The following is a 23,072-nucleotide window of genomic DNA, read 5'->3' as shown; positions in this document are numbered from 1 at the left end:
TTCTGCATGTATCTAGTGATTTGGCTTTTCCTTTGCTCCTTCTAAACTGCTTTAATAAAATATCCTGCATTCAAAAAGTCTAAATTCTGGACATTCCCTTTTTAACCTTTTGTGAAACAGCAAAGGTAAAAACCTATGTTTTATCACAGGTTACTCTACCATTAAAAATGAACAGATTCTTGAGGTCTATTAAAGGCCACTAATTTTCATTAGTTAGTTACCAAGCGCACAGATTTAGAGGAGAGCTGCTGCTACACTGACAAGCACGCAATCAGAGGGAGCAGGATCAACATCAGGAGGGCAGTTAGAGCTGGGCGAGTATCCTTCCTGCCTCCATCTGACCTCAGTCTGCCTACTGGGTGATAATCATAGCATTAGAGATTAAGACTTTTTAAACAGAGACCCTATTAACTATTAGCAAAATCACATACAGATAAACTCTGTTTTAGCACCCTGTAACACTTTTAACATAAAAGGCTGGATGTTAAGTCCTTTTACCCTCTCTCAGATGTAAAGAGAGGTAATGCCATCTTTCTCAACACTAGCTACCCATGAATCAAAATGGTATAAGCTTATGACTCAGTCACGTTGTGATTTAACCTGTAACCTTTAACCATTTATTTATATGCAAAACAATGTTCTGTGTTTCATTTAAATCGTCTAATATTGAGCAAATGACATTGCATGTGTATTACAGTACTAGTCCAAAGGAGCAGTAATACACACACAAAGTAGCAAGAAACAGAAGCAACTGGAAAAAAGATTTATATTTATAGTTTAAAACAATCTAATTACCATAATGATGTTTAATTTTGAATATCATGAAGTGCCTTGCTATATTTATTTACCTTATTATTCAATTCACTAATTAATACACACATAAGGACCATGTGTCACGATCTGAGGAGACAGACCATGCGGTGGTGCATGTGGTGGACCCAGGTGCGAACACAAGAGAGTAGACCGGAGTAACTTATGAGTCTTCTCTATGAAGACTCAGAAAACCATGACAAAGACTGGTCGTGAGGACACGACACAGACTGAATAAAACACAGAGACTAAATACACATAAGGGATGATCAAGGGAAGTGGAAACACATGAGGGGGAACAGCTGATACACATGAACCTAATGACAGGACAGGAAAAGTGAAACTACATACACTGACATTAGACACAGACTTTCAAAGTAAAACAGGAAACATGGAGATTAGACGTGATCTGAACTGAACATAACCACACAGACGTGACGCATGACAGGTAGACACACGAACCAGGGAGACTGCGTACAGGAGGAGATGACATAAACACTAAGAAACAAAGGACTAAACAGCAACCTCAAAATAAACTAGATGAACTAAACTAGGGCACAAATGAATACAAAAGATACATAAAACTCAAACACTGGGTCGCTCGACCCAGGACCATGACACCATGTCCAGCAAGTGTGGAATAAACAGCTTTTCTAACTATTACAAAGAGATGACAAATACTCTATGACTGCTAAAGAAAAAGAGAACAATTAATCTGTATTCGTCAAATAATTTGTCAGCCATTTAGTTTCAAAGGTAGCTAGGAGGGGGGGGGGGGATGAAAACAGAAAAAACAAACATGATTTCTTGTAAACCACATGACTTAAGGGAAATCTGGCTTCAACTGACCAATGAGGAGATGGTTACACATTGTGAAACAGGAACACTTTCCAGGCTGCAAGCCAAGTAGCAATGTAAAACGGATTTTAATAAAACCAAACAGCTTGTTGTCAGAAATGTTGGTCTGGTGGTCTATTGAAACCTAATGTGCAAAGTTTAAAAAAAATATATAGATTTAATAATTTTAATAATTGACAAAAAAAACACATTGTGTGTTAAACAACAGCATGCATCGAGCAACATGCTATATCTAGCAGTATTAAACTGTTATCATATTATGCCTTGAGTGTTTATGCATGCATTTTTTAAAGTTTTGTAATTGGTTTTAAGTTTTATAAGTCTGTTCATCTGCAGCTGAAAAAAACAGAGGGAGGGCATTAATGAGATCCAGATATTGTGAAACAGGGGTGAGTGACTTACAAAACAGCAGTTAATCTAAAGTCTGTGTCAAAGCAGGCAAAGTAATCAAAGCGGCGCGATGAAGTGCCACATTTTTGTGATACTGCTGCTGATATGGATCGCGGAGTGTTCAGCACAAAACAGGTAAATTTAGGAAGAATGAAGTGTAATGCTTTAATGGCTGATGTCTACTCATTTTAACTGATATATATAATTAAATATAACTAAAGTTTTTGTCTTCAAACAATTTCATAACCTTACAAATGAAAAAAAAATCATATGTTGGTATTCCCATATTTATTTCCTAATAATCAACTTGACTTAATGTAAGATACGCTCAAATATGCAGCACTGCAGATTGCATAGTTATCTAAAAATCAGATTATGTGAAACAGATTATTAAAAGATGTAATATTCACTATCTTTCATTTTTGTGTGCAGATTCTTCATCTCAGGCCCGAAAGTCTTTCACGTGGGCGTTAATGAGAAAGTGTTTGTCCAGATGGGACCGGGTCACCTTAACAAACCTGTTAAGCTCTACCTGAAGGATGAGATCTCTAGTACTGTTGTGTCTGAGATGAAAACGGTTACGTGCACTAAAGAAGACAAGATTGAAATAGCTGAGCTCAAGGTATGCAGACTTCACACTCAAACAAAAAGCAAACAATAAAAGACAGGACTGAGATGTTACTACCCACTTTACCCTAACTTTATAATTTACATCTTTACAGCTAAACATGGATTCTTTGTTAGGATTGCCTCAATTTCCTTCTTACGTTATGCTCGTGGCAGAGAGCCAATCCTTCACACCCAACACGAAGCTAACAAGGGTTCTGGTGTCAAAACACAGGGGCTACATCTTCATTCAGACAGCTCAGCCAATTTATAACCCAGCAGACAGAGGTAGAAACAAAGTAAAAGAAAATTAAATAATTCTACAGACTTTACCTAACAGTGATTATTTTGTGAAAAAGACATTTTATATTCCTTTTATGTTATCGTTCTTTTAGTGAAGTACAGAATCTTCACTCTTGACCACACGATGAGGCCTCATGAGGAACCTGTCCACATATCAGTAATTGTGAGTTATAATTATTAATATTATATATTTTCTTTATAAATGTCTTTGGTAATACAAGTTTGAAAGACAGAAACATATTCACTCTTTCTTGTCTTGGTCTGTGTTTGGTCACTGTATGACAGAATGCTGCTGGAAATAGAATAATGAAAATCATGAAGATTGCAAAGGGAGGAGTACATCAAGACTCATTCCTCATACCTGACGTTTCTGAGTAGGTTACAAATTTCCAATGAAAGTGAAGATGTCAAGGAATTTTGACACTTACTGTACTTTGTTGTTCGTAAAGAACGGGTACTTGGAAGATTACTGCACACTATGAGGGTGATGAAGCAAATGCTGCCTTCAGAGAGTTCAAAGTTCAGAAATTTAGTAAGTTTACTATAAACTGATTCGTGCAATTGAGATCTTTTTTTTAAATTCACAGAAAGTATCTTTTGACTCTCATAACTTATTTACTAACTGTAGTTTTACCAAGCTTTGATGTGAACATCGTAATGGATCCGAAATATATTTTGCTGACCAACAAAGATCTTCAATTCACCATCTCAGCAATGTAAGTGCTAATTTTACTTCCATTAAACTAACTCTTTCTTTGCAAATTCATGTCAAGAAATGTTAAACGCTAAGGCTTTGGCATTGGGGTGATTTTGTCAACATCTTATCAGCAGGATGACTTTTAACAAATAGAACAGTTTAACTGTTTAACCAAGTCATTACCTGACCAAGGGCTGCCAGTATTCAAATAAGCACACTCATGCAATGAAAAATGCAAAAAACGTAAGGGAATCTGCAAGTCTACTGTAGCACGATTTGAAAAATGAAATTAATGTCACATAATGACTCATTATGACACATGATGGTCCTTGCAGCCTCTGATCACTTACCAGGTGAAAACCTGGAGTTTGAGATTGGGCATTTTCTCTTCCATAATTATTTCCTATGCAGTGAAAATAATAAAACTTTTTATTAACTTGGATTCAGCAACAAAAAATATTCACTGCTTGAGTCAGACCGTTTAATGCTTGGATTGACTGTCTCAAGTATAAATATACTATTGCATTTTTAGACTATCTTTGCTCCAGTTAACAGTTGTTTTCTTTAGGTACACACATGGTGAAAAAGTTAAAGGTGCTTATCACTGCCAGTTTGGATTTGTAAAAAAAGATGGCTTTGGCGGTCAGGAAATGACTTTTATCAAGGGACTGGAGCAGACCGGTTCGGTGAGGAAATCCATCCAAAATTCACAATGCAGCTAATTTTAAAATGAGTAACAAACTGCATGCCATTATTGTTTCATTTTATCAAAACTTCTCTGTTTCTTGCAGGTCAAAGATGGAAATGCAAAGGTTTCTCTTTTGTTTAATGAGACAAATGCAAAACTTCAGAGGCAGCTGAAAACAACCCTCTCTAAGATGCAGGAAAATGGAGATCGATTGTTTTTGAGAGTGTTTGTCACAAACATACAAAGTAAAGGAGATATTTACATTCATCAATATATCTGAGTTTGTTTTTGGTTATTTTATTTGAAATCATAGATATTAGAGAGTATTTAATTGTTGTAAACAATGTGGTTTCATATAGCAGTGCATAATACAGAATTTCTGGAGCTACATTTAATTATTGCATTTAATAAGTAAAAGTTCCAATATAATAAATCTATTGATAAACTCATTAAGACATGGAGAAATATTAATGCGACCTTTTATTTTTCTTGATAATACTGTGTACATTTTTTGGCCTAGGTGGTGAAATACAAGAGGCAGAAGTTTACCTGCGAATCTTCGCCCACAAATACACGATAGACCTCTCTCGAACTCGATCTCATTTTATTCCTGGATATCCACTGGACGTGGTGGTATGTCTGAAACTAACACATGGGAATAGTTACACAAATTACTGTAATGATCTTTAATAAAACTTTTCTTTGTTTTTCATATAGGTGCTCGTGCGTCTGCCAGATGGCTCTCCAGCAGTTGGTGTGCCAGTAAATATTAATCTACCAACATCACAGCCTTGGGAAGGCACCACTGATCAAGACGGGGCACTGTTCAATACTTTTAATGTTCATGATAAAGCTGATATTACAGTTGAAGTTAGTATCCCCAACCTTATTCAAAGGTGTTGTTTAACAGATTTGATTCCAGTTTTAACTGTTTGTTCATCTGCCTCCAACAGGTTTCTACAAATGGATTACGAGAGAGAAAAATAATGCGACGTGCTTCCTCTCAACATGACAGCTACCTTTACATGACTTTTACCAGCAGGATCTACTCTGTGAATGAATTCCTTACCATAACATTCAACACCATCAACAGCCCACGCAGTGGATATATACACTACATGGTCAGAAATATCTGACTAAATGCAATATTGTGTATTCTCATAAAGGAGCAGCATTTTGTCTTGATTAAACACGTTTTAATTGTCTTTGTTTCAGGTCTTAAGCCGGGGAATTGTAGTAAACACCGGCTCACTCCCACTTGGTATATCAGCTAAACACCGACTGCAGATAACACATAATATGGTTCCATCGTTCCGTGTGATTGGCTACTATCACAACACTAACGGTCACGTCATAGCTGATTCAGTGTGGGTAGATGTCAGGGATGAATGTGAGCTAAATGTCAAGGTAAGTAAACAGAACAGATAAAAAAGTGCAGCACGAGCAGAGAAAACAAAACTATTTCAAATGTGTGCGCTGTAACTAATTTTTACTAACATTTAACTAATGGAGGTGTACAAACATTGCATATATTTAAATAATTTGGATTTTTAAATTGCCTACATCTACATGTATTTATATTGATATATTTATTTGATTTTGGTTTGAGAAGTCTATTTGTATTATTTGAATTTTCCTTCACTAAACAAAAAAAAAAAATCCTGGTATATCTTAAATGTCTTAATTTAGGTACAACCCAAAGGTACCCTTGCACCTAACACACATTTAAAGATAGACTTTGATCTACATGGGAACAGCGCAAAAGTGGCTTTGCTGGCTGTGGATAAGGCCTTCTACGCTCTCAATGCTGACAATAAACTCACACCCAAACAGGTTACAGTCTCACACACTACTTTCATACTTATGGTATTTTTTGTAATTTATAGGTAATCATAGTAGTAAGTCTAAGCTTTTCTTCTCAATTGTCAGGTATTCTCTACTATGAACTCATATGATCTGGGTTGTTCCTATGGTGGTGGACCTGACTCAGCATCAGTTCTGTTAGACAATGGCTTGGCTTCTGTATCTAATGACCAGTTTCTGTGGAGAAAGGGTAAGAAAAAAAAGTTTTTCTTCATTTAGTTAAAGGAACATTAGGTAATTTTTTGAGGTTATTTAATTGATTAGTGTGTAATTATATCTTCTCCTTGAAACTTTTTTAATACATTATTGAAATAATCCAATAAAATATACATAGGAGCGGGCACAGCTCTGTGGAAGCCACCATGTCGTCCCACCATCCTGAATACAGTAGCTGAGATGGACAGGGCCTTTCTACTTGGTTTCGTTTTATGTATGCGATTAGAGACTAGCCATTTACGTAGTATTGCCTATTGCCTATAAATTTTATCAAGATCACAAAAAGCTCTTTCAAAGTTTATATGACTATTCAACATTTGTACTTTTATATCTATATCATGTCCTTTTCATAATGACTTTCTACTCCTACTTATCTGCTTCCTCCACAATTGCCCGGTCCTTTTTCATTTCCACCTCATTATCTTCCTCGCACCAATCCCCGTCTCTTTGAAGTCAGGACCCTAACACACAAAAATGTGAAGAAACATGCTTATTTCCTCTCGACATTGTTGTAGAGCTCTGTTATGCTATTTTAATGTAGTAAAATACCCTGTTTTTAGAAAGAAAACTAACAACCTCTGTTAATTAGTACCAAGGTGTTCTGAATGCCATAGCAGTTGTTACTTCATATTATTATGATATCTTTAGGTTATTTTCCTTTTTAAAATACAATGAGTGTCTTTTAAGGAATTGTATTTTATGTAGACTTCACTGTTTAAATAAAAAATTGTATTTTCTGACTTTGAGAATAAAGCTTCCATCAATCCAACCATAAACACAACACTTTCCCATCCATCCATCCATCCATACATACATACATCCACTCTCTTCCGCTTATCCTTTTCAGGGTCATGGGGGGGGGGGGGGGGGCTGCTGGAGCCTATCCCAGCTGTCTTAGAGCAAGAGGCAGCCTACTCCCTGGGCAGGTCGCCAGTCTATCACAGGGCTAACACATGAAAACAATCATTCACACTCACATTCATACCTGCATTCACATCTATGGGCAATTTAGTTTCCAATTAACCTATCCCCACTAACTGCATATCTTTGGACAGTAGGAAGAAGCACTTTCGCTTTTCCAAATTATTTCCTACAACAACAGCTAATAAATACGTATTACATTTTTTTATTCCATTCGAATCATTTTTCTGTTGCTTTCCTGCTTCTCTCCTACTACTAGATTTTGGTTGTAATTCTTCATTAACACGACAAAGACGCTCAGTGGACCTTCAACCCGAAATGATGGCCATGAGTAAGAAGATTCTAGTATTAAAACTTTGGTCTGATTGTATAAAATATTTTTTGCAAGAACATGCTAAATGTGTCTTTTATTTTCTTTAGAATTGAACTACACAGAGAAAGAGCTGCAAAACTGTTGTGTTTATGGATTTTCTCAAATCCCGATGGAACGAACATGTCGGGAAAGAGCTGATCGGGTCCTTCTAGTGAAAAAAAATCCAACTTGTGCTGAAGTGTTTTTAAAGTGCTGCCTTGAAGCGGAGCGTCTAAGACAAAAAAAGATCCAGGAAGAACTCCAAAAAGGATTTGGCAGGAGTGAGATGAAACTGACACTTTATGCTGACACTTTAAAAATCATCTTGAGTAGCATTTAATAGCTGTAGCTTAATTATCAAAGTCTGACTTTGACTGACTTTGACTTTTTCTGGCTTTTAGCTGCATCCGTTGCTGATATAGAGGAGTTCTTCTCAGAAACCTCTCAGTATATCCGAAGATATTTTCCTCCAAGCTTTGGTTTTGTGGAATTTGACGTCTCCAACAAAAAAAGGTAAGCATTTTTAATGTACCTTTAATATATATATATATATATACAGTATATATATATATATATATATATATATATATATATATATACATATATGTGTGTGTGTGTAGACTACATGCCTTTGGAGCAGAGGATCGCATGTTCGATTCCCCCCTGGGGTGTCTGTATCCAGTAAGGGTCCTAAGGCTAGACCTCCCATGCTAAGCGAGCCTACCGCAGACATGAGCGAGACAGATAAATATGAGGCATACCGGCTTGGATGTTGCCCGGATGAACAAGGTCCGTGTCAGGTGTTGAGGAACCAGGGCACCCTGACGAGAAGTGGGCTACTGGAACAAGAAGGCATCGGTGGGCAAGAGACAAAAATAGGGCATTGTTGGAATGCTACTACACTAGTAACCCTCGTTGAAGGGGTTACATGAATAGGATGAGGGACCTATGGAATCTTCGATACCCAACATCCACAACGACGGCGAAACAACTAGCTCAGTGTTCCAACATACGAAAGAAGGGACGGCTCTCACAGCTAGAGATTGACGAGGTACAACACAAATGCTGAGCCAGGACGCCAGGTCAGGAGGGTGATATGATCAACCCCACTCGAGATTGGGTACCAAGCACCAAGTGCGATAGAAGAAGGATCGTTGAGTGCGAGAGGAAGTGACCTGAAAGATGGGATCATGGCCAAGCTTGAAACCTGAATCCCCCGTAGCCGGTTACCAAGTCTACGTGAAGTACCCTCAGAAAGTCTGTTAGACTATGTTAATGCAGCACTGTGGACGATACCTACAGCCACCATTACCGAGACTAACAAGCTGATCTACACCATGGCAGCAGTGATCAGTGAGATGCTTGGCTACAGCCACAAGGGGCAGTGCCCTCCATGGAGAAGGAGGCAAGAGGCTAAGATCAAGGTAGTAGGGAGGGAGGTTAGCCAACTATCGGAGCTATACAAGATCAACAGGAGTCTAAGAGCCTTCATCAGGTAACAGTGGTCCCAGTGGTAATCGGAGGACTAGGTGCGGTGACTCCCAAACTAGATGAGTGGCTCTAGAAGATCCCAGGAACAACATCATGTGGGGTGGCTGTGGCTCAGGTGGCAGAGCAGGTCAGCCACTAATCAGAAGGTCGGTGGTTCGATCCCAGGCTACCTCCTGGCTGCATGCCAAATATCCTTGGGCAAGATACTAACCCCATGTTTGCCTACTGGTGGTGGTCAAAGGGCCCGGTGGCGCCAGTGTCCGTCAGCCTTGCCTCTGTCAGTGCGCCCCAGGGCAGCTGTGGCTACAATGTAGCTTGCCATCACTAGTGTGTGAATGACTGAATGTAGTGTGAAGTGCTTTGGGGTCCTTAGGGACTAGAAAAGCGCTATATAAATGCAGGCCATTTACCATTTTACATCGGAGATCTCTGTCCAGAAGCGCACAGTCCTAGGAACAGCTAAGATAACGCGCAGGACCCTCAAGCTCCCAGGCCTCTGGTAGAGGACCCGAGCTTGAAGGGGCGAGTGGGGAATTTTTTTTTTTTTATATACACAAATCCATTTCCAGTCAAATACAGTTGTTCGATGCATAATGACACCATGCAGTTGCTTTGTTTATGTACTCATCTTAATTGTTATTGCTTGAATAATGTGTGATTATTTCACTTAAGCAGCTTATCTTTGAACCCCCGTATAAACTGTGTCATTTGTCTGATTGATTTGATTTAATTTGATTTCTCTTCATCAAAAACTCTTGTAGCTACTCATTGCTCCTTCCTGATTCCATCACCACATGGGAGATTCAGATTGTCACATTATCTCCATCCACAGGTAATCATTACTCTGTGCTTTATAAACACATCACAGATATTTGACTGGATCTCATTAACTGCAACTTACTTCTATTCTGTGTTTCACTCAGGTTTCTGTGTCGATAAGCCACTTGAGATCAGAGCCTTTAAGACGTCATTTGTGTCTCTGAGACTGCCTTCATTTGTGAAAAAATTTGAGCAGCTGTCAGTTTCACCTGTTATCTACAACTATGATGACTCCGAACTGCAGGTAGATTAACCTCAACATCAGCGCTGAGTGTCACTGGAAACAGTAACTACTTTGTGTGGAATAAGTAAAGATTTTTTTTGTCTTCTTGGACACCTGCATGTTCACAGGTGGCAGTGCACATGGAACAAACTGAAGGACTTTGCTCTCCTGGTTCAGCCACGAAATCATCTTATGTTAACATTACTCTTGCACCCCAATCCTCTCAGTTTGTCTCCTTCTCTGCTGTGCCCATGGTCGCTGGTTCAATACCCATCAAAATACGTCTCTATGATATGAAGAATAGCTTCGGAATAGATGCAATAGAAAAAACTTTGAATGTGCAGGTGAGTGAAATGTATAAGATACTTTTATGGCAGTCTGAGTTCCAAAAACAAGGCATACTATAAACTGGTTGTCTTCTATCTTATGTTGTAGAAAGAAGGATTAGAAAAGAGAGATCAAGAAACCAGTGTCCATAACTTAGATGGTGAGTGGGTTTGTATTTCTGATGGATAGTTTAATGTCAGTCATAGTTATTGTTCTCCTTTTTATACTTATCTCTGTTATGATAGGAAGAAGCACAAAGACTATAACTATTGACGGATCCTTACCAGATGACACAGTCCCTGACTCCAGCTCCAATATATTTGTTTCAGTAGAAGGTAGACACTGAGACACAGACATAAAATTTGTTGACTTTTAGAAATACCTGACATCTTATTATTTAATTTCTCTCATTCAACAGGGAATGGCTTTGGTGATTCATATGCAAGAAAGCTTCTTTCTACTGAAAGGGTTGCTGAAATGATTGTTTTGCCAACTGGATGTTTAGAGCAGACAATGTCAAAACTGGGACCTACAGTTTTAGCTTTCCGGTACCTTGACTTGAGCAATCAGTGGTTTGAGCTGCCACCTGGCAGCAGAGAAGATGCTCTTAATAAACTTGAGCAAGGTAGGAAGACATGAAAAAATATCCTTATTAGGCGCTAAATATGCTACAAATTAAAATTGTTTTATAATTTATAGATTCACTGGTCAGTCCACATACAATTATTCGGATCTTAAAAAAGTTACCATTTGACCTCTCCGAAGGATTTCTTGAACAAATATTTTAGCATGAAGTTCACCTTAGTTTAATGATGTTAGAGCTGAGTTACAGGCTCTTGAAATATACTGTAGCTCAATTTAACCAGTCTCCTGTCCCACATGGTAATACAACACCATCAAGTATACACAGCATGCACTTTTTAAAAAAAGTTTTCTCTAGTGACTTATCAGAAAGCAAGTAAAACATTAAGGATGTGAGTGCTTTTTTCTGTACTCTGCATCATTAAATTGGTAAAGTTTTGCTCAATAGTAATTGAAGAACAAATCCTAATGAACAAATACAGGACTTTTTAGATTATTATTTTTGGATTGGGTGCATAATAAACCAAACATGGAGCTTGAATGTGTTTTTAGCTCAAAAGATTTCATGTGTTTTCATCTCCTGTAGTTCAGAAGCTATGAGGACTCAAATATGTTGGAAAAAATTATGCAAACAAAAAAGATTACAATTTTTGACTGTGGTAAAAATCAATAGAATAAAGGTAAAAAAAAAAAATACATAACCTTATTAAATATGTTAAAGTTATTGTAAAAAAAAAAAATCATACTTGAAATGCACTGAAATGCACTCACAAATTTTTTTATGGAATAACTTTCTGTGTTTTAATTAGGGGAAAAGTCAGTTTTGTGTCACAAATCATCACTATGCTTGTATTTCGCCTTCGTGATTCATATATGTATTCATATATATATATAGTAATGAACTGACACTTTTATAAGCACAGTGTACTTTTTTGCTAGGCAGTAAACACATCACAAGCTATAGAAGGCATGATGGAGCCTATGGTACATTGAGTTATGTGCCATCGAGTAATTGGTGAGTATGGGTTTATATAACTCTTCTTTAGTTTTGGATGTAAAGTAGTAATTTGAATCTCACTTTATATTTATATTTTAAAATCTCCATTATGAATAATAATGAATCAACCTTTTCACTTTGTTTTTTCATGTTCTCAGGGTGACTGCTCTTATAGTAAAAATGTTTTCATTTGTGACTCAGCGTCAGACTAATGAAGAACGGAAGAACGTCAGATTAGGAGAAGACATCAGAAGATCAGTCAGTTACTTGCTCTCAGTCCAGAAACATGATGGGTCATTCAGTGACCCAAATCCTGTGCTACACAAAGGAACCCTGGTAAATTCTCGCAAAATAAATGTATTGTGCATATTAGAACTAGGGGTGCAACGATACTCATATCGATATTGAACCGTTCGATACAGTGCTGTCGGTTCGGTAAGCATATGTATCGAACAATACAAAATTTTTAATTTATTTTATCAACTTTTCTTCTGACGATGCTGTCCGTGTTGAGAGCTCAGTGGATCTGCGTTCGACTACTCCGCCTAGGCTGCACTGTTGAGCGCAGATCCACTGAGCACAGCGCAAGCTAGCAAGACAGAAGCTAAGCTCATTGCAAAATGGCAAATTGAACCTCCCCCACCCTCATTCAGATCTGGCCTTTGGAACTATTTTGGTCTTTTTTTTTTATTATTATTATTGTATCTTTATTTCAGACATATACAGAAAAAAAACAATATGTACACAAGTACACATACTTGCATTTACAAATATGAATATATATGTAAATACACACATATGTATGGGGCGCCGTTTGTAAAGTGAAAAATGCTGAAATTAACGGCAACATTTTTCCACATTGTGCTCAGATAAAACCAAAAAGAAAATAAATAAAACAAAACAGAGTCTTCATGTGAAGTATGACCCTGAAGGTAAGCACATCATGGACAAAAGTAAAACAGTATGTCGGATGTGCCACGCAATGCTCAATTACATGGGTGGGAACTACTGGCTCGTTAATGTGTTGGCCGTCTAGCCCCAAGCACGGGGCGATCCGCGGTAGCTCGTTAACGGAGATTTGCCGTGTTGTGGCGTTAACGTCATTTCAGATTAACGCTGACAGCACTAGTGGGAACACAATTAATATGACTGCACATTGACTCCGACATCATCCTAGTGCAAAGACAAGTGGAAGCCGACAAAAACAACAAGCACACATGCTACAAACTTTACCCGAGTCATTTAGACAGCCGTTAGCACATGATTCCCCTTATGGGGACCTGATATGTTTAATATGCTGCTGAGAATATAGCCCAGAAGAAGCGTATAGTATAGCTTTTATTTTGGAAAGAGACATTTCTCTGTAATAAACTCTCTTTTCCAAAGATGAGTGATTTCTCGATCAGATAGATTTATTTTTTTATTACTTTGTTCTTTCAGCAACATTAAATTTAAAAACTGTACTTTTGAGTTAAAATATATATTTATAATTTTAATAAATGACAAATTAAAAAAGCATAAAAAAATTTTGGTATCGAAAAAATATTAAACCGTGACACCAAAGTATCGAACCGAACCCTGAATTTTGTATATCGTTGCACCCCTAATTATAACATTAGGGGTATAAACAGATGACAAATTAAAGGAAAAGTCATAAAGCCTTGGTTGGCCCATTTCCATCCTGATGGCAGCGGTTTCTTTGCAATAGTCATCATCTTTAAATCTAACTAAAACACAAAAAGAAGGGAATATTTTTGGAAGAAGAACATACTATTTTACTATCAGAGCTCCAGACACTGGCCGAGTCAATGCTAAGTTACATTAAAGCTGTTCTGGCAGCATGTGATGGGCCAATGCACTGCATTTTATAATGTTCATTCTTTTCCTTTAATTTGTCTCCCATTTAGATCTAAATACAACAAACCAAAATACAGTGATCTGAGTGCAACTTTATATCTGTGTGTTTAATCTAGATAGACAAAGACCAAGATGCATCAGTGACTGCTTTCATAACTCTTGCACTGTACCGGTCTGTCGAATTTCTCCAGCCTGATATGCAAAATAAAGTGGTGAGTGGTGATATTAAAAACCAACTGTACTTTTTTTACTAGTTTTGACTACAAGTGGGTAATTGTAGTCAGTCTGGTATCTGAGTCCAGACTGCAGTCCAGACAGCATTTAAATGATAAACTCTGATGGAATATTACACAAAAGAGAAAAATAACCAAAGCATATGCCAAATTTCCTGCTTTTGTAGTGGTGAGCACGCTCACAAATGATCAGTTATTCCGGTGCATTTAATTAGAAGCACTAGGTTGCTACTTACCTTCCTAATTCCTATGAAAGGTGTCAGGATGTACTTAGCGTTTCACCTGCAGGGAGTCCTGTGAAAAACGTTCTATATATTAGCATTACTGTTGCTATTTAGATAAAACAGGACATTCATCAGGTTCGGGGACACAAAATAATTGATGCTACATTGAGAATTGTTAATTTTTATTTGCCACAGTTAGCCCATAAGTCACAACAAATATGAGCAAAAAATAATTCACCACCTTCATGTTATTCTCTTCCAGAGACCAAGTATTTCCTCTTCAACATCATATCTCCAGTCACTCGCAGTGGAGCTGCAGCATCCCTATGCTGTCGCCATTACAGCCTATTGCCTCTCAGTGTGCATGCCAAATACAACAGATCATTCACATATATGGAAAAAAGTGGAAGCAGCGGCTATTAAAGGTATGTCCAGTACAAGAAAATGAGTGTGGGCACTATACATACAATAATCTATTACTATGACCAAATTATATGTGCTGTCTCTTCCTATATTATCATATAATGTCTAATTTTTGTATAATTATTCTGTTTTGTTTTTTTTATTAGGAACGAATGACTGCTATTTTTGGGCAGTTAATGACAGCCCAAAGCTGGATGCTATCACAATAGAGACGACAGCCTACGTCCTTCTAACTGCTGTTCAGCTTGGGCATATAAACTGGGCAGAGAGAGCAGCCTGTTGGTTAAACTCCAGAGAAAACTATTATGGAGGCTTCAAGTCAACACAGGTGATTAGGCTAGAGCTGGAGAATCCATCTTTGTGTGGAACTCCTGTTTCCCCTGTTGTTTAACACCATTTATTCACTGTCAGGGAAGACATGTCAACCATTATATTATTAAGAATTCTTACCATTCCCAGGATACGCTCATGGCCCTGGAAGCCCTCGCAGAGTACGAGTTAAAAAAGCCTCCCAGTCCAGAACCAAAACTGAAAGCAGATTTCACCTCTGCTGGAAGGAATGAAATTGTAACACTTCAACTAGAAAATAAGAAGGAAAAAGTAGAGACCAGCCTGAAGGTATCATAAAGCAATGCGCTCAGACATATCTGTATAAGATGAAACCCCCTTCTAATTTTTTTTCTGTTGCCCTAGAAATTTACAGGGAACAACATCACCGTGCATCTGACTGGAAAAGGAGAAATTAAGCTTAAAGTATGTTGGATTCACATCTTTGATTTGTATATTATCAATCAGATCTATAATTGACTCTAAATGTCCCTTGTAGATTGTTAAGGCTTACCATTTATTGGAACCCAAGGATGAATGTGACCAGGTGTCTATCAGTGTCAGAGTGGAGGGGAAAGTGAAGTACACTGGTGAGATTTGTAAATGCTAACAAATCACAACTACTGATAAAAGGCACACACTTACATTAATCTTTGTCTATCTAGCTCCGATATTAGAAAATTATGAATACTATGACTACGATGATGCGAAACAAGACCAGGAAGACCTGGGACGAACAGCCATTGAGGGGTCTGATGCTCACACCCGATACAGGAGAGAGATTGATAATAACTTCAGTCCAAATGAGGCTGTTACCTACACTGTCTGTGTCAGGTTAGTTAAATGAGATCCAGTAAATTCATATTTACTTTTCATGAATATGAATTCAGAGTATGAGCTGTGCAGTTCAAAAAACAAACAAAAAAAAAAACATTTCCTGATCAATGTCTTTCTCAATGTCCTTTTGTTTTTTGTATTCATGGTCATAGTAAGAAGAGGAATCTTACAGGAATGGCCATTGCCGATATTACATTATTGAGTGGATTTGAGGCTAAAACGGAGGACCTGGATAAGGTTGGTATTCTTCACCATTACTCCCATTACAAAGTAAGAGAAGATTTTCTAGACATGTGCAAATCTCGATGCCACAGCAATTATTTACGCTGAAGGGGAATTGCACGTGGTGTGCTTCATTTTAACATTCTTTGAGGCAATATTTGTCAGAGTTGCACTGTGACATAAATACAAGTGCTGGGGTGTCATTCTGATAATTAGAAATTACAAAAATGTAAAAAATAAACATAAAATAAGACAAGAAGCCTATATGGAAGGTTCGATCCTGTATAAACTGCATTATACTACTTCCAAGTAAGTTCGTCATACTCAGGAAACTAACATTAGTAATCAGACTTAGTGGTTACATAAAAGGTGGTTATCAGCAGTGTTGGGTAAGTTACTTTAAAATAGTAACTTAGTTACATTACTAGTTACTTCTCTCAAAAGTAACTCAGTTACTTCAAGTTACTCGTTACTTTCAAAGTAACTAGTTACTAGGGAAAGTAACTTTGGTTTTACTCAGAATTCTCTTGTTAATGTGTTTCTTCCATAACTTTGCCAGTCTTCTAGCTTGCTTACTTGCCACAAGTGCACTGTGCCACCTACCAATAGAAAGGATATGATAACGTGCATATTTCCACGAGAGAAATCCCACGCCTGGACCGTCATTGACTGCTGCCATGATTCTAGCCTACGTCACAGAGTCATGTGCGCCTTTTACATCCAACACAAAAACTGCAGTCGTAGTGCTTTCGATTGTACTCAGAACTCAGAAATTCTGCCTTCTGAATAGGAAGATGTAGGTAACACCAGACTGCAGATGAGCTGCATACAGGGCTGGACTGGGAAAGAAAATTGGCCCGGGCATTTTGACTAGAAACTGGCCCACCATTATAGGAAAAATCATAAAGCCTTTGAATGAAAACAAACGCTGTTGTGACAGTGATGTACACTGTTTTGATGGTATATATGCATCAATCTATCAATCGTTTGTTGTAAGATTCAGATAATTATTTTTTAAAAGCTAGACATTTTAAATGAGAATAAGAAAGTAAAGTATTTCTTTGTGCCCCCCATTCCCTGTTAATGCCCTACATGCCCCCTTGGCCACACTTTGCTAGATCCGCACCTGCACAGTTACCAGCTGTCAGCTACCTAAAAAAGGATCCTGGTGTTATTTGTCTCTCAGAAACAGTTCATAACTTCCCTTCAACTCATTCATGTCACCTAAAAGGTAAACCTGTTTCTCCATCACCTGCTCAGCTCTGATGATCCAGTAAGGACATCTCCTGGTTTCATCTTCATGTTTCACTCTCACCAGATAACCAAACCATATCATGACCAGCAGCTTTTTTTTTTACAGCTGTGGCTCCAGCAAACATCAGCTGATACTAGAAATTAATATTAAATAAATTCTAACAACAGCTGATCAAGCTTAAACGTGCTGCTGTTGTTTAGCGCGACATCCGCTGGTTTCCTCTTTCGGCGCAAAGTGAGCGATAAACAAACAAGAGAGCCGATCAGCTGATCATTGATCAGTTTCATGATTGAAGTAGAAACAGGAGAGGGAGGGGGGAGAATGAGAGAAGAAGAGGCAGCTGTGCAGCAAAGACACAGAATAACTCCAGCTTTGTGCCTTTTTCATTGTAGCTGAATTACGGGACAAACTGTTCCTTTTCACCTCAATAAGAAACGCGTAATATTTTCTCTGAATACCAGACGGGACGGTTGGCAACTCTAATAACTTATGAACAAAATAAGGTTCAACATCATTAACTTCATAGCACCCACCCAGCTGTATAGAAACTCCGTCATGCTAGCTAGCACGCAGTACGGAAAAAGTCAGAATAACGAAAATAAACTCCACCTAAACTTGGTTTATATCTGACCCAGAGAGACTGCAGGTCATAACTTCTTACCTGAAGTTCAGTTCACACTTGGACCGGCGGCCGCCTCGGGTCTCTTTTCCTTCTGCGTCCCTTTTCCTTCATCCACCTGCTGCCTCCACCACTTGCTAATGTTACTGAATCTGTGGAAACTCCGCGATGCCACCACACGAAGTAACGAGTAACGACCCTATCTAAATCCCAGTAACGAGTAACGCGTTCCTGATTTTGGCATAATAACTAGTTACCGTGCTCGTTACCACAATAATAACGTAGTTACTGTAACGCGTTACTTAATAACGCGTTAGTCCCAACACTGGTTATCAGCTGGTGTTTTCAGCATGAGAACATGAAATCATCCCACAGCAGTGTGTAACTGGGCTGCTGACCAACATGAGGACGAGGTGCCAGGCTTTTATAGCTGTGTATGGTTCTTCCACATGGTGCTGGAGCCCATATTGTGAAACAAATGAATTAAGATGCAAACATGTCTTGTTGCTTCACACTTCAATGTGAAGCAACCCAAACAAGAGTCAACAGGAGTATAAGCTGTTTGGCATTGGCAGAGCAACCCACATACTCAACTGTGATGCTTAACCCATAAGGCATTTTAGAATAGAATAGAATAGAATAGAATTCAACTTTATTGTCATTGCACATGTCACAGGTACAGGGCAATGAAATGCAGTTTGCTTTAGCCATGATATAGATATATTACAATATATATTAGCAATAATATAGATATGTAAGTGTATTACAGAAATGGGTCTATTATGGGTATGTTATAATGTACACAGTATGAAGTATGTTATGAATATTCTATAACTATAAGTATGTACAGACTATGAACAGGATATAAATATGAAATAAAAAAAACTATACAGAAATCTGAGGTATACAGTTATACAGAAATGTGAACTATGCAGGTTATAAACAGTTTTAGGATTAAAAATTATGGTATGTACAGAATGATTATTTACACAGAACTATACATATATATTTTGCTTACAAATGTGGCGCCATTTAAGGGTAAAACACAGGCTTTCTGGCAGTATTAGATTTCTTGTCAAGAAGTATTGTTACAACAAAGAAAAAACTGACCAAACACAAATGATCTTACTTTTTGTGCTAAGTTTAAAAACACAATTGATAACCTTAATAAGATGTTTTTGCAAATTTACAGTAAACAAATACAAGCCTTTAGTTTTCTCTGTTAAAGAGAGAAAACTTATGAAAAAAATGTTTTTAGTCTTTAGATCTTTTCTTTATCTATGTGTGAAGTTATTTTAAGTTAGCTATATTTAACATACAGAAATCTCATTTAACTCAAGAAAAAAATATTTTGTGGTTTCAAAGAGCACATCAAAAATATTATAATAAAAGTTACATGTGAAACTGGAATGACCTGTACTCACACTGAAACTTCAGAAGATTCTTTTTTTCTGCTAAAATGCAAAATTGTTTAATTCTTTTTTTCCCCAGTTAAAAGATTCACCTGAACATTACATTGACCATTATGAGACGTATTTTGGAAGACTTCTGATTTACTTCAACGAGGTATGGATGAATTCAGGTTATGGAAAATAAATGTGCTTGTCAAATGTTAGATTTACTTTTTTATCTCTGTGAAGGTGAAAGAGGATGAGGAATGTATTAGTTTTGAAGCTAAACAACTGGTACCAGTTGGGCTTCTACAGCCTGCTCCAGCCACATTCTATGATTATTATGAACCAGGTAAGACTGTCGTTCTTTCTTTCTCTCTTTATACAAACACATATGCGATCTCTTTTATTGAATAGGACTTCATAAATAGTACTATGTGTTTTTCTTACAGACAGAAAGTGTACTGTGTTCTACGCTGCACCACAAAGAAGCAAGATGGTATCCAAACTGTGTTCAGAGGACGTGTGCGAATGCGCAGAAAGTACAAAAAAAATTTAGTACACTACAATGACACCCCCAAATCTAAAACGGCCGTCTAAAATCAAAATAAAAACTGAATCCAATGATTTTCAGATTTCATAAAGTCATATTTTATTCAAAATAAAACTGAAAAGATATTAAATGTTTAAACTGCTTAAAATGTTTAAAAAAAATAGCCCATTTTTAATTGAAAGGCAGCAACGCATCTCAAAAAACAAAAGTCTGTAAATTTCTGTATATGTCTGAAATAGCGCTGGACTTTTGAGAGATGAATGTTGTCCAATTCTTGTTTGATACAGGACTTGAGATGCTCGACACTTGTGGGTCTTTTTTGTCATATTTTACATTTTGTCAAGCACCAAATGTTTTCACTTGGGCAGAGGTCTGGACTACAGGCAGACTAGTTGAGCACCCAGGCTCGTTACTAAAATATCATGTTTCTTAACTTGATGCTTTGTATGGTTTTACATTGTCTTGCTGAAATATGCAAGACCTTCCCTGATATATATTGCCTGGATAGCAGCATATGTTGCTCTGCAATGCATACAGACCTTTCAGAATTGAGGGTGCCTTTCGAGATGTGCTAATATATGACTTTGATGAAGCCAACAGCTGTATTCACAGAAAAGTGATCCTGAGTCCATGCTGGGACTTCCATAACAGAAACATGTCTGTTTTTAATTTTATGTAATTTTGTGTAAAAAACAATCAAAAAAATATAAGTGTCTTGACTTTTTAAAAATCTTTTTATAGGACCCTGTCATACCCTACAAAAAACATTTGATCCAAGACAAAAAATTTGGAAGGTTACCCGTGTCCAACATGCTTGCTCCTTCCCTATCGTAGATTACGGTCAGTATTCTAAACAAGACATTTACGTGAAAAGAATCAAATATTAACTGTTTGCTAGTTAGCTTGTTAGCATTTTTGGGGGTGTTAATCACTGCATTATTTCTATATTTGTTTTGTATTCCAGCATACATCGTTGAGGTCTCCAGTATTTCTGTGAAGAGTAACTTTGAGTTGTACACCACTCTTATAATTGAGGTTCTCAAATCGAGTAAGTGAACTATTGTTGCCTTTCATTATGTTTATTTGAAGACTTTCTTTAAATATAATAATTATAATCCTTCTACTAGATAACGATGTGTTGGTGAGTAAGAACTCTGTCCGAGTGTTTGCTAAGAGGGTTCACTGCAAAGGAAAACTAGACATGGGAAAACAGTATCTCATCATGGGCAAAGATGGCACCACAAAAGATACAAGTGGAATGTAAGTATATCAGGGATATTAAGGAAAGATTTCAGAGAACGATTCTCTCTTCATTGCTTTCTTCTTTTTATAGGATGCAGTATCTGCTGGAATCAAACACGTGGGTTGAAAAAAAGCCTTCAGAAGAATGTAGTAAAAGTGCTAATAGAAAGTCTTGTAGGCATTTTAATGACTTTGTACAAGAGTACATGATAGATGGCTGCAGACAGTGAAACAAACTGCTTTCACTGTCATTTTAATGGAGCTTGATTAAATGACTTTCCCATCAGATACACGATTAGCATGAGTGCTTAGAGCTTTTGTTGTTTTTCTTATACTTTTTGGCTTATTCTACTACCACCTCACAGTACATAGCTATACATGTATGCTCTGCATCTATCTAGCTACCTATAAATCAAAATGATAAAACCTTGAAACATATACAGTAAGTACAGTAAGACATTGGTAGACATACTGAGTGTGACTCCATCACTTTGAAATGTAATCTTTCATATGCAAAACAACGGTCTGTGTTTCATGTTAAATAAAAACATCTTCATGCTATAGAGAATATGTCATTGTTTGCATAATATTCATTTTATAACTTAAAATGAAACAGAAGCAACTGGGTAAAAAGAAACACAGTGGGCCCAAACATGTATGTCTGCACTTTCATATTTTTTCCCAGAAGTGTGATTCAGTGTGGTTTGATTTAGGTTTCTGTCGAAAATACTTGTTTTTATGTTTTTTTTCTTCTTTTTACTGCAGCAAAGGCTCTGAGAGGGGTCTCTGTACTCAGTGTAATTCCAGTCACCCCCTCACGATATAACATCTGCAGGTTGAGGAGAAAAGGGGAGGAGGGGGTGGCTTTTAGTGCACGAGTCCATTGCTGCTCATGGATTTGCACACTGACAAGATATGGTTCAATCATCTCTTCACAAGCATTAAATTTGATCTGTAGTCCCTAAAATGTGGTCATATTACACAAATGCAACATGGGGTACTCTGTGCAGTTATATAACTTGCAGGTAATGCAGAGGGGCGGGGAGAAAACCAGAGGTGCCGGGTTGCACGGTGAAGTGGCTGAGAACAAGCAAAGGCTTATGTGCTTATATTATTCTAATCTCTGAGTCCAGGTCCAATGTAAGCAACACAGCGCACTGACCATAACTTCAATCACAACCAGATCAATGTGCGCACTGTTTCAGCCTCACCATTAGACATTTCATTAAATCTGAACCAATAAAAGTTAAATAAATAGTCTGACTTCAGCATCGCATATTTTCATCTCGAGATTGCTTTGGTGTGCTGTGAGCTGCCAACAACACATTTTAAAAAGATGGGGGTTTTTTTTCTTGTCGAAGTAAGCAGTGGCTTGTCGTGACCGAACAGTTTCGACATGAGTTTTCGTATAATGACGTAAACCAAAGAACACTTGATTTACGCAACGCAATAAGTTATTCTCACAACAACAACTGATTGAAGTGCAGTTGAAAAATAAAGTGTTTATTTTTGGTAGATTTGTGTATTGCCCAAAGGGATTTACTGTAAATGTACATTTTCCATTCCAAGTACAATCTGACCTGCTCTGGCCTATGAAATGTGCTTGAGCAACATCTGGGAACAGCTCTGGGGGAAATTTGAAGTGTGCTCATATAATCAGGTGTATTTTCTCAGGTGTGCATTTGCCATAGGTGTTGATGGCACGTCTATAACCATTTTTTTTTCCCAAAGGCCAAGAGAGGGTCA

At 37.5% G+C, this 23,072-nt stretch overlaps 1 protein-coding gene across 2 annotated transcripts; it reads left to right on the top strand.

Moving 5' to 3' along the window:
• Nucleotides 1-2,080: 2,080 nt before the first annotated feature.
• On the top strand, nucleotides 2,081-21,896 carry LOC146698462 (complement C4-B-like). Of its 2 annotated transcripts, XM_085473570.1 has the most exons (41): nucleotides 2,081-2,193; nucleotides 2,491-2,680; nucleotides 2,781-2,952; nucleotides 3,060-3,130; nucleotides 3,253-3,341; nucleotides 3,417-3,499; nucleotides 3,596-3,683; nucleotides 4,233-4,350; nucleotides 4,456-4,597; nucleotides 4,873-4,985; nucleotides 5,070-5,222; nucleotides 5,306-5,473; nucleotides 5,568-5,759; nucleotides 6,042-6,185; nucleotides 6,282-6,405; nucleotides 7,612-7,683; nucleotides 7,773-7,985; nucleotides 8,106-8,217; nucleotides 9,957-10,027; nucleotides 10,119-10,258; nucleotides 10,366-10,581; nucleotides 10,673-10,724; nucleotides 10,810-10,899; nucleotides 10,983-11,189; nucleotides 12,086-12,161; nucleotides 12,302-12,479; nucleotides 14,117-14,212; nucleotides 14,720-14,882; nucleotides 15,027-15,208; nucleotides 15,340-15,498; nucleotides 15,574-15,633; nucleotides 15,707-15,797; nucleotides 15,873-16,041; nucleotides 16,197-16,281; nucleotides 19,632-19,706; nucleotides 19,781-19,883; nucleotides 19,984-20,073; nucleotides 20,826-20,924; nucleotides 21,049-21,132; nucleotides 21,212-21,344; nucleotides 21,418-21,896. In XM_085473570.1, the coding sequence occupies exons 1-41, from the start codon at nucleotides 2,129-2,131 to the stop codon at nucleotides 21,554-21,556; spliced, it is 5,067 nt and encodes a 1,688-aa protein (XP_085329696.1). In that variant the 5' UTR covers nucleotides 2,081-2,128; the 3' UTR covers nucleotides 21,557-21,896. The 2 variants fall into 2 exon arrangements, with proteins under 2 accessions (XP_085329696.1, XP_085329697.1); XM_085473571.1 differs by lacking the exon at nucleotides 14,117-14,212.
• The last annotated feature ends 1,176 nt before the right edge of the window (nucleotides 21,897-23,072 follow it).

The sequence above is a fragment of the Copadichromis virginalis genome, linkage group LG11 (assembly GCF_057382275.1).
Source record: "Copadichromis virginalis isolate Kocher_CV1m ecotype Utaka linkage group LG11, C_Virginalis_male_GT1.1, whole genome shotgun sequence".
In the NCBI taxonomy this organism is placed as follows: domain Eukaryota; kingdom Metazoa; phylum Chordata; class Actinopteri; order Cichliformes; family Cichlidae; genus Copadichromis; species Copadichromis virginalis.
Note: the sequence above shows the minus strand (reverse complement) of the source record. Positions and strands in the feature narration are given on the sequence as shown.